At 43.6% G+C, this 11,732-nt stretch overlaps 1 protein-coding gene across 1 annotated transcript; it reads left to right on the top strand.

Moving 5' to 3' along the window:
• Positions 1 to 6,789: 6,789 nt before the first annotated feature.
• On the top strand, positions 6,790 to 9,466 carry VMO1 (vitelline membrane outer layer 1 homolog). The gene is made up of 3 exons (XM_042839100.1): positions 6,790 to 6,957; positions 7,615 to 7,709; positions 8,387 to 9,466. The coding sequence occupies exons 1-3, from the start codon at positions 6,790 to 6,792 to the stop codon at positions 8,670 to 8,672; spliced, it is 549 nt and encodes a 182-aa protein (XP_042695034.1). The 3' UTR covers positions 8,673 to 9,466.
• Positions 9,467 to 11,732: the final 2,266 nt, after the last annotated feature.

Consider the following 11,732-nt stretch of genomic DNA (forward strand, 5'->3'; position numbering starts at 1 on the left):
CCCAGCTCCCTCTTCCACTGTGGCTGCAGGGGACGCTCTGGAAATGAAGGCCCAGAGATTATTTCCCCACTGGCACTGCTGTTAGCACCAGGCAGATTTTCATTGCCAAGTAGTGAAGACCAGCTTGCCTTGTAGTGCCAACTGACTGGCATCTCAGTGCAGAACGTCATATATCTGGTGGTGGCCTATCCCCATCTCGGGAAACAATTGGCTACTGGAAAAGAAATCCCAGGTGTGAATATTATGTATGCAGTTTATGCAGCCAGCTGAGTAAGACCCTGATTCAGAGCATCTTCTTGAAAGGTGGCACCTGTGCCACGTTAGATGGGACACAGTGCTACTGTTCAGAGAACTGAGCAGCCTTGCAGCTAAGGTTATGGACACCCATAGAATCACACTATAAGTTTGGTTGGAAGGAAACTCAAAGATCATCTAGTTCCAACCCTCTGTCATAGGCAGGGTTCCCAACCACTAGATCAGGCACCAGATCAGGCTGCCAGGGCCCCGTCCAACCTGGCCTTGAACACCTCCAGGGATGGGGCATTCACAACATCTTTCAGCAGCCTGTGCCAGTGCTTCACCATCCTCTCTGAGAGAACTTTTTCCAGTATGCTTTCAGAATAAATTGCTGAAGTTTTCTTATGTGAAGTGATCTTTAGATGAAGATGTAGTGATAGATCTGCAACAGGTGTAAATTGACATTTTGTCCCTGGCTGTCAGTAAAGCTGCACCTCAGGGTCTGGTTCTTTTATTTTTGTTAATTAGCAATTTGAATCAATGGTTAAAAATGTCAAAAGACTAATCCAATTGTAGAAACACATATTGATGAATAGAGAGTTTGCTTATTAAATCTGTAGATGGCACCATCCCGGGAGATGCTGACAACACTAGAAGATGAGGATAGAATTCAGAATAAGCACAGGTGCAGAGTATTATACTGCTGTGTTAGAAGTCATCTTCAAAGAGAGAAAATAACTTTTGAGGAAGAAGCTCTGTGTTAAGTGAGGTGCTGATTCCATCCTTGCTATCTAACCAGGTACTTCACTTAAATAGCCAAGTAGAAAGTTTCCACTTTTCAACTGCTCTGCAGTGACGACAAGGTCCATGGAAATGCTGTTCAAAACAGGTGCGACCACGAGAGGAGAGCAGCAGAAATGATGAGAGGTCTCAAAAAACAGCGAGAGAAAACAACAGAAGCAGGATAACCAAGAAGACTGGGCCTTCTTAGTGTAGGGAAGAGATGGCAGTGGGAAAAGTAAAGTATATCTCAAACAGCAGCACTAGAATAATCTGCTGCTGTGAATGTGCAGCTGTATAAACAGGTCTCCATTGGGAATGATTAGCTCATTGACTTGCAGTCATTTGCTTTTTTGTTGTACACTCATCCGCAATATGTCCACACATTTCTGTTCCAGGGTGTTTCTGCTGGGACAAGAGATGCCTTGCCAGGAACAAATTCAGGCCCAAAAGTCTAGTTTTGCTGATGAATCTTGCAGCCCTTTGTATTATCACAGGTCTGGGCCATCTACCCAGTGTCTTGTTACAAACCCTAGAAATATGTGCACTCATTGAGAGCTGGCTAAATGGTTAGGAAGGAAGGAATCAAACCTAGTTAAAACCTCTGCTCAAATGAGCTGTAAGAATGAGAAGGATTGTGAGGGGGAGATGGTAAAATCACACATGGGGATTAAACCTTCAGAAAGAGTGAAGTGTCAGAGCCTAAAGAAACAATGCCTTGGTTTCTGTCATCACCTGATAGTGTTCTGTTGTCTGCTAGGTTCTCATCTCCATGTCCAAGCTGTGCTTTCTGCAGCCTCCCTCCTCTCCTTCCAGCAGAACCAGACAGCACCTCTGTCCATCCCAGGCTGCTGCAGTACTATCCTGCCTAGGCAGGTGCTTCTGTTTCTCTAGCTGCTGCTCTCTGACCTTATTTGTGAAGTTCCTTCCTTTCCTGCTGGTTCTGGCCCCCAAAACAGTCTTGAGGAAAAGAAATGCACATGGTGATAATGGGTTGATGATTGGACTAGATGATCTTATTGGTCTTTTCCAACCCTCATGATTCTGCAATTCTATGATTCTAAGTCTCCCCGTAAACTACAGGGAGATTTGAGCAAAATAGTTTTCTTGGTTACCAGCTATGGTGTCTTCTTTCTGTTCAACAGGTTTCTTTCCACCATGCAAGTGGAAATCACAGTGGGATTTCAATGATAAGTGGGCTCTTTATGCAATTTCAATTTCAGTGTGTGCACGGCAGAGAGCAAGTTATACTGAAATTAATCTAGTATGAATGAAGGGAGCAGGGAACCTCTAACAGGAAAAAGCAGTGGGCTTAAATTTCAGCAGACAGTAGAACTGTTCCAACAGTATGGAGAGCCAAACACTGTATTGTCTTCCTTAAGAGATCTGCAATGTGTTTATCCCCAAACGTTTTAAAAAACAAGTGGGACAGACACTCCTCACCCTTTGGGAACACTTACTCAGGTGTGGACTGAGCCTGCCCTAAGACTGCAGGCATGGACTGGCTGCCTTGCTCTCCTTCATCAAGTTCTCTGTCTCTCACATTCATTTACAGAGAGGATTCTTCTGTGGCACTTTCTGGCAAAAATAAGAAGCAGTTATAGCATGCTGATTCCTGGGTAGGAATTGAGAAACAGAAGAAATTGAGGGTGCCAACTACAAAGAAGTGAATCTTTCAAAAGTGTGTCTTAAAACAGTGTTAGTTATTGTAAACCAAAATCACAGTGAGTAAATAAAGATGAAGGCCATGCAAACAGGACAAGAACAAGTTATACATGAAGGAAGGTTAGTCCTACTGATAATACAGAAATAAAAAATGAGAGAAACTCTAAATTTATGCTTGAGACAATGGGTGCTCAGCTTTGTATGTTTAAATGACTGATTTGTATTAGTTGCTGAGGAAAAATATGAAACTTTATGAAAGTTGGAGGTCATGAACAGGTAGTAAACTGCATGAAGACAAGCTCACAGCAAGAGGAGTACCCTGAGAGTGAAGCTCTGAGATGTCTTCTATTGCTAATGCAAAAGAGCCTTCTCCTACACCTGACAAACAGCTATACTCAGTCTGTTGTTCACTGTAAAGCTTCATTCTCTTCTTACGCATCTAGAAGATCCTGTCTCTTGTCACATTCTGATGTCTCTCACTTGCTTTTTTTCCTGCTTTTCAATTTTCCATCAATCTGAGTCAATTTAACAAACGACAAACAGTGGAACAGACAGCACATAATTTGGTTACGTATATTTTCTTGAACATTTGCTCGTTCTACACAGTACTAATTCTAATTCACCACTACTGTTTTTAGCCTACTAAAGCCTAAAAAGGGACAGAAGTTATAAGACTGGTCCAGATGGACATCCTGCCTCCCTGCAGTCAATGGAGATGAATGGGTATTTTTAGGGAGAGGTTTATGTGAGGGTATTTATTTCTCACTACTGCCATCGTACTGTTTTTCTCAGCAGCCATAAAGGGAATTATCTACAATAGACATCCAGGTTCAGTCAGAATCTCACCACTTGTTTCTAAATAATGCAACCCTTTGTATTTTTACAAAGACAAAACAGATTTGATATTTCATGACAACACAGGTGTGATTTCTGGGTTTGTTGCTGTGCCTTTCCTCTGAGACACTGAGTTATTTTGCAGGAATGCAGTTACCTGTGAAGTGGCACATCTCCTACATCTCCTCCCTCAAGCTGGAGGTCAGGGTGGTTTGGCAGGGTGTGTGTTACACCTGATTTGTACCTAAGTGTAGGGGCCACTTTGGACATAGGAGCTGCTGGGGACATGGCTACTGAAAGCTGATAGGTAGCAACCATTACCTTGGTGAAAGTGTGGGAGAAAAACCAAATGGCCAAGAGCACACAGAAACACAGCCATTCATCAGAAAGCACCCCTCTCTAATTACTGACTTCTCTTTGGGTAGATGCAGTTTGTCTCCACTCCCCCCCCGAGTTCCCAAGCACTTACTACCTTCAGCCCTTCGTACAGCTCAATGAGAACACATCACTGAGATGATCTATGTGGCCGTTTCTTCTGCCTTCTTGTTCCCATTGATATGTCTCTTCCAGTTTCCTGTAGGTTTTATTATCCTCAGGGACAACAGACTCAGCAGAGTTTTCTTGTCCTTCACTTATCTCTTGGGCAACCACCGTGTTGGACCCCTCCCTGCTCCAGAGGGTTCGCCATGTTTTGCAAAAAAGAGGGCATGATACCCAACATAGAGGGTAGAATGGATGGCTGAAGGTTGAGATGCAATTTCTACTTCTAAGTTACGTTGCTAAAAGAAACTTCTTCTAGATTAGCGTATTTAATCTTTTACAGGAAGTTTTACCAAATACATAGTAGAGAGAGTGATGGGAACAGAATTTCCCTACCTGCCAGTGAAATAAAATTTTTAACTAGGTTTTTTAAAAATTACAGGTTTAGAGAATTAAAAAGTAGAAAAGAATCAACTATCTCACATTTGACACTGCAGGTTAGTAAGTAGTTTTGTTGTTTATAAATGGGGAAAATGATACTTCCCTGGTCCTAGAGTGACAGCACTACTCATTCCTCATGGCTGAATCCCAGCCCTCTCCCTCATCCCCTTGCACACTATGGGCTCCTGGTGCCCTGGGACCCCTTCCTGTGCTGCTGGGCATCTTCTGGTAGGGTTCTGCTAGGCCGTGGGTCTGCAGGACTGCTGGAGGTGATTTGGGGCAAGAAAAGTATAAATGAATGTGGGGATCCTGATTTTTCTTTGTGGTGTTACCACTACGTCCCAGTCGTTTCTTTCTGCTTCTTTCTGTTCTCTTGCAGACAAGGGCAGGTCTGAGTGTCCCTATCTGCCCTGGTGTGACTCTACCTGAGCAAACACACCTGGCTCAGCAGCCATGGTTGCATGGTCCTTGTGATGGAAAGCACCTGTCCTCTGGGCTCTGACACCCGCCCTCAAGAATCAAAATTAAAGTCCCAGTCTCTTAAAGAAAAAAGGCTGTGCCTCCATCACTTGGGGTGATCTTGTGGTCCCTTCCCCAAAAAGGCTTGTCCAGATTCCTGTCATCACCGTTTGCAGATATTGTCACCTACAGAAGTGTGGATCGGTAGAAGGAGAATGCAGAGTGAAGACTGGAAAGGCAACATCAGCTCTTACTGGGGCAGAAACACAGCAAAGAGTGAAAGAGAACCCTAGAAAAGGGAAACTTGTTCTCTTCCAGTAATTAAAGGCTTGGCATCCTATCCTGCTCTAAAATCCTGCGCCAGAGGATGTATTTCTAAATTATATTCTCCTCTTTGCCTCTTGAACAGAGAATCAGCTCCAGCTAAGCTTGGCTGTGGTCTTCAGGGAGCATTTGTTATCTGTGTGTGAAGAGATCCTTTCAAAAACAGGGATTCAAATTCATCTCTCCCTGCATTTTGCCATCCTCAGAGACTCAAATTCAGAACCGCCTTTCTGGATAACCTGCCATACACATTTCTCCCCAGTGGCATTTATTTTTCAGTTACTTTGAGACTTGCTGGGGGCACCTCAGCATTTCTGACCAGTTAAGCTTGTGACAAAGCACAGTATTTTTTATTGAGATAAAAGTAGCAGTGGAAACAAAATGGTACTGAAACCTTAAATAGCCCATACATCTTGGTTGTTCCAAAAGTAATGCCTTCTATTTATTTCCATGGAAAATGCAATCAATACAAAGAACATAATAACACTATTTGACAAAGCAAATTCTCAGCTACAAAATTTTTCAACGTAGTCATCACCATGAACTATGCATTTTCACCAGCAATGAATGAGAGCCTGCATGTCATGCTCATAGCCACCTGCACCAGCAGAGGTGACTGACTGTCTCTGTTGTCACTGCTGGAGTGCAGCACCCCCCACCTCACTGTGCTCACATCCACTGTTTGTTCTCCATAAATGTTCAGCAAGAATCACTGAATGTCAGTGGGCAGCAGTTTTTCCTCACTGAGTGTTCAGTTCCACACCTTTGCTTCAAGTACACTTCCATGTCAGATGCCATTTTGTCAGACCACTCCTCTGCTGCCATCTGTCACACAACAACAAAATGGGATAGAACACTGGTGGGAAGGCTCAGCCTCTACTGACAAACCATCAGTATCCACCTCTGATGTCATGGGCCAAAATGACAAAATGGGAGACATTAATTTCAGAACAGCCTTTTGTATATATATGTACGTATGTATGTATGTATGTATGTATATGCACATTACCAGGTATTACCTTTTATATATGTATGTATATATACATACACACCTTTGCCAGGCATTCTATTCATCGGTGGGATAGAGAGACATGGGACATGAGTTTAGGGATATTCTGTTCCAGATCAGGACCCTTGTGTTACTTTGCATAGTTTGACCTGTTTTGCCAGCCTTCTAGAAATAACTAAAATGGTTATGACAGTTTCACTCAAAAGGCAAATATTCACGTGGCCAAGGACCTGCCCAGAGAATCAGCATTAAGCTTCTGCCAAGTTTCTCTCTGAGCACCATCAGCACAGCAAGGACAACACAGGTGTTCCTATAGCTCTCCAGTAAAGTGGGCATCTCTAATGTCCCAGCATTTGCTGCATGTTTGTTGTCAAACTGTTCTTCCAAGTGAGCTCCTCACTGGCACGAGAAACAGGTCAGCAAGTGCTGTGTTGCTGCCTGGGTAGGAGCTATTGTTCCTACAGTGACTTGACAAATTGATGGGGAAACCCAAGCTGACTGGACAGGGTATAAGTTCCCTGTCCGTACACCAGGTCCCCTTCAGATGCAGAGTGGGAGAGATGAAGGTGTTCACACCAGCAGCACTCATCCTGCTCTTTTTCTACGCTGTGGATGCAGGGGCACGTGAATACACTTCTGTCATCACCGTGCCCAATGGAGGCCACTGGGGAAAGTGGGGCATTCGGCAGTTTTGCCACAGTGGCTACGCCGATGGATTTGCGCTGAAGGTAAAACTCTCCCTGTTTTCTTTGCCTCCTGTTTCTCTGTGTCCTGCTCTATGTTTCCTTGAAGGTCTTCCCCAAACTCTGAGGGGTTTCTAAAGTATCTGTCCTCCTCCTGACTGTGGCATACTGCATGTCAAATTCTGAGCTTTTGGGAAAACGTAGCCACCAGAATTATACCAGCAAACTAAAAATATGGTTATCTACCAATTAATTCATTTGTTTTCAAGACAAGAGGACTCATATTGGATACAGCAAAAACAGAGCTACTGCCAGAATTGTTTTGTTGTCAGACTGGGCAGGGGCATGCAGGCATACTCATGTTCTGCCTGTGACTGACTTTGCTGGAGGAAGCCACATTTATGCCAAAGTCAGGGTTCAGTAGAGCTGGCAGCCTTCCCCAGTGTGTTCCCTGGAGCTGAGTCTCTGCTCTATCTGTCAAACCAAAAAGAGTTAAAAAAACCACAAAGAAGAGCATGTTGCTTGTGTTACATAGCTACATAACTGTTTCCTAGTGTGACAGACGTCTTTTCCTACATGCTTTTCAAGGTATTTTTTTTCAGTACAGAATAGAATAGAACTTTTTATGACAGGCACTCACAGGGCTTTTCCTGAGCCTTCTCCATCTTGCCTTTATCTCTGTCCGTGTGTTTCGCACTGCAGGTTGAGCCCTCCCAGTTTGGCAGAGATGACACAGCTCTGAACGGTATACGGCTGCGCTGCCTCGAAGGCTCAATCATTGAGTCCTTGGTGGGGAAGTAAGTAACACTGGTTCCTCCCCCATCTGTCATGCACCATCTCACAAGATATCCCTAAGCATCACCATTTTTAGGGGTCTCTTCTTTGACTTTTTTTTCTCGGAGCTGGAATAGAAAGTAAAATAATGCGAGTGGTTGACTATTTTATTTCATTCATTTTTAGGGCAATTAAATAGGGATACTTCTCATCACCACCTTCTTTTGCTGTTGAAATTTCTGCAGAGCACTGTGAACACTTCAGTCATGTTCCCAGGGCTACAGCCCCTCTTGGAAATCTGCAACGTATGTGACAAATGAGGAGAAAGGGATTTTTAACCATATCTTCAGAAACTTTGTTTGAAGTCCTGGCCCTGCTGCAATGCCCCTCAGGATGGCAGAGTGTGTGCTCTCACTGCTCTCTTACGCATACTTGTGAGCCAGGCCAGGGATTTGTCATAAAACATGTGTTCCACAGAGGTTCTAGCAGAATCTGGAATTTTCTGTTATTTTTTTTTCCGATAAGATACCAATAAAGAGAAAAGTACATCCAAAGGAAGACACAGAGTGCATCAGGGCATTGTAATAGTCACTGCTGAGAGCAAGGAGCCATTAAACTTGAAGGCAGTGTGGAAAGGAGAAAGGGTACAACCAATGGCCTGCAGAGCCCAGAAATTCCTCTGTCTGCTTTTTCTTGGCAGATGGGGTACCTGGACCAGCTTCCTAGTTTGTCCTACAGGCTACTTGATCTCCTTTTCATTGAGAACGGAGAAGTCTCAAGGAGGAGGTGATGACACAGCGGCCAACAACATCCAATTCAGATGCTCGGATGAAGCTGTTTTAGTAGGTGATGGACTATCATGGGGAAGATTTGGCCCATGGAGCAAAAGATGCAAAATATGTGGTCTCCAGACAAAGGTAGAGCCACCACAAGGATTTCAGGATGATACAGCGCTCAACAATGTGAGATTCTTCTGCTGTAAATGAGCACTTGCATGTCTTCATCACTGTCCCATACATCCCACATCACACATCAAATGAGACATCATCAAAACTTTGCTCTAACTTTATACAGGGAAATGTCTGTGAGTTGCTGACTAAATCCAGCTTTTTGATCTGAAGGAAAGAGGTGAGAGACAGAACAATGCAAGAAACAGCAGAACAGAAAGACAAAGGAAGAACAATTACGAACAGAAATGAAGTGGAGGGGAGAGACTCATTTTAGTGACTTAACTTCCTGTGGATTAATTCCTCGCACCTTTGGTTTCTTGTGGCTTAACTTCTCCTTGTGTCTTACTATGCCATCTTAGAAGATACTTAGATCATGCCTTAAATGATAATACTTCTCATAGCCTCTGTTGCTTTACCATAACTTCTCAGTTACCCAAGTATATTGCATTATTAACAGCCAGTATATAAGATCAAATCTCTGACAACTGCCTACAAAAGTGGAATAGACTTCTCACCTTCCTTTACTCTGACTGGTGAGTTTCTTCCAAGTTTGCTTTGCCTGTTTGTTCCTTTATTTGAAACAATATTTGACCTCCAGACATGACCAATAGGGAAGAAAGGATATTAGTTTGGAGTTGTGCTTTAACCCAGCAGGCAGCTTAGCACCGCACAACTGTTTACTCACTCCCCACTCCCAGTGGGATGGGGGCAAGAATGAGAAAAAAACTCCCACAGTGTAGAACTCATGGGTGGAGGTAAGAACTGTTTACTAACAGAAGAGGAACAGAAAAAAACAATGATAATGATAATATACATAGAATCATAGAATCATAGAATCATAGAATCATCACAGGATAGCTCAGGTTGGAAAAGATCTTAAAAATCATCAAGTCCAACTGCAACCTAACCATTACTACCCTAACTCTAACAACCCTACTCTAAATCATGTCCATATATATACTTATATATATATGTATAAATCAGTCCACACACACACACACACACACACACATATTTATATAAGAGATGCACAATGCATCTCATCACCTACTGACTGATGCCCAGCCTGTCCTTGGGCAGTAGCTGCCTCCCACAGCCAACTTCCTTCAATTTTACAGCCTCTGCATGACACCATGTGGTGTGGGACATCACAGAATCACAGAATCACAGAATTGTAGGGGTTGGAAGGGACCTCCAGAGATCATTGAGTCCAACCCCCCTGCCAAAGCAGGTTCCCTACAGCAGGGAACACCTGTGCGACACAGGTAGGCATCCAGGCAGGTCTTGAACATCTCCAGAGAAGGAGACTCCACCACCTCCCTGGGCAGCCTGTTCCAGTGCTCCGTCACCTCACTGTAAAGAAGTTCTTGAGCACATTTGTGCAGAACTTCCTATGCTGCAGTTTCCAGCCGTTTCCCCTTGTCCTGTCTCCACTCACCACTGAAAAGAGTCTGGCCTCGCCATTCTGCCCCCCACACCTTAGATATTTATAGACCTGGATCAGGTCTCCCCTCAGTCTTCTTTTCTCAGTGCTGAACAGACCCAGTTCACTCAGCCTTTCTTCATAGGAGAGATGCTCCAGGCCCTTCACCATCTTTGTGGCCCTCCGCTGGACTCTTCCCAAGAGATCCCTGTCTTTTTTGTACTGGGGAGCCCAGAACTGGATGCAGTACTCCAGATGAGGCCTCACCAGGGCAGAGTAGAGGGGCAGGATCACCTCCCTGGACATGCTGGCCACGCTCTTTTTAATGCATCCCAGGATGCCATTGGCCCTCTTGGCCCTTTGTTCAGCTTGTATCAGCTGTTTTTGCAGTTTAATTTCATCAAGAGTTGTATGCATGTTTTTTTTAGTAGTCTTTTAGGTCATAACTGAGATCTTGCCTTAGGGAACATGGTTAGAAAGTGTACTTACACTGTGCATTCTCGTAAATGTCATGTGCCTGAGTTGTAGCTCCCTAAACCGCTCTTGTTTCTGTTTTGGAGTGTGCTCTGCTTGTTTGCCTAGCAGTTAATGTTAACTCAGTATCGTGGGCCTTGTGTTTTTTTTTTTTGTTTCTCTCAGGCTTCATGCTCCAAACAGAATTAGAGAGAATAAACAATAAAAATAAACTCAACATCATTCGTCCATTTTTTATGTTCAAATTTGCTGGATAAGCTTGGAGTTGGAACCTTGAGCTGTTGTGCCATATAATGGTTTTGGGAAAAACTGTGCCTGGAGTTTATCATCAAGCTCCATGTCTGAGCCATGAGACCTCTCTGACAAGAGTTCAAGAAGATCGATCATCTCTCTGAGCATCTTTTAGAAAGTGTACCTGTTCTCTTCCCACAAAGCAATGGATCTTTCTGCACTTTGGACAAGGCAAGGGCATGGTGCTGCTGTGCTCCTGGTGATGGGCTGGTCTATGGTGTCTGAGGGCACAGCAATGTGGAGCAGCGTGGAGCTGATGGATGGAAGTTTCTTCTTGCAGTTCACTTCCCATGCTTAGCACATGCGCAACAAACATCACTGTTTTAACTCTTCGTCCATGATAAATTTTCTTCTTGTCACCTGCATAAAAAATACTACAGTAACAACCACATTTTCCTTTAAGAGCAATGTAAAAGCAGGCTAAAAAATAGAACAAGCTTAATATTTGCTATGTTTAAAAAAGTTTTGATAAAAAATCAGGGGATTACTGCGGAGTAGCCCATTGGTCTATCTCTGTACTCTTTCTGGTTGCAGTGCTCCACATCTAATGCCTGCTGCAGAAAAGTTTATCTGGCTCAGGGAAGTGAGGGTATGAATTATATTGGTTTCATTCATCACAGCATGTTCATTGGAGATTTGATGTTTTGCAACATTTTCCAGTGCTGGCCTTTGGAGCACACAGCAATTTTTCACAATATTTGTGTCATTTTGCCTCCTAGTTCCCATTTTTGACAACATGGGAATTTTCCAAGTGGTGGGTGATAAATGGAGAAGTCAGCCATACAGAACTCAGGCTTGATCGCATTTGCAGCAGCTAGCAGGGAATAACACATTTCTCTTGTCTCTGTCAATACAGTACAAGGTGTTGAGTCTCATCTTCTTCCTGAGGCACAGCTGGAATAAATGAA

This window comes from Centrocercus urophasianus, unplaced genomic scaffold (genome assembly GCF_019232065.1).
Source record: "Centrocercus urophasianus isolate 14NV4802_14NV808 unplaced genomic scaffold, USGS_Curo_1.0 seq_9, whole genome shotgun sequence".
In the NCBI taxonomy this organism is placed as follows: domain Eukaryota; kingdom Metazoa; phylum Chordata; class Aves; order Galliformes; family Phasianidae; genus Centrocercus; species Centrocercus urophasianus.

What these genes read in the sequence shown, in the direction of transcription:
- VMO1 (XM_042839100.1), top strand. Translation starts at nt 6,790, where the DNA reads ATGAAGGTGTTCACACCAGCAGCACTCATCCTGCTCTTTTTCTACGCT. An exon ending in CCGATGGATTTGCGCTGAAG is followed by an intron (nt 6,958 to 7,614) that starts GTAAAACTCTCC and finishes TTCGCACTGCAG; the next exon opens with GTTGAGCCCTCCCAGTTTGG. An exon ending in ATTGAGTCCTTGGTGGGGAA is followed by an intron (nt 7,710 to 8,386) that starts GTAAGTAACACT and finishes TTTTCTTGGCAG; the next exon opens with ATGGGGTACCTGGACCAGCT.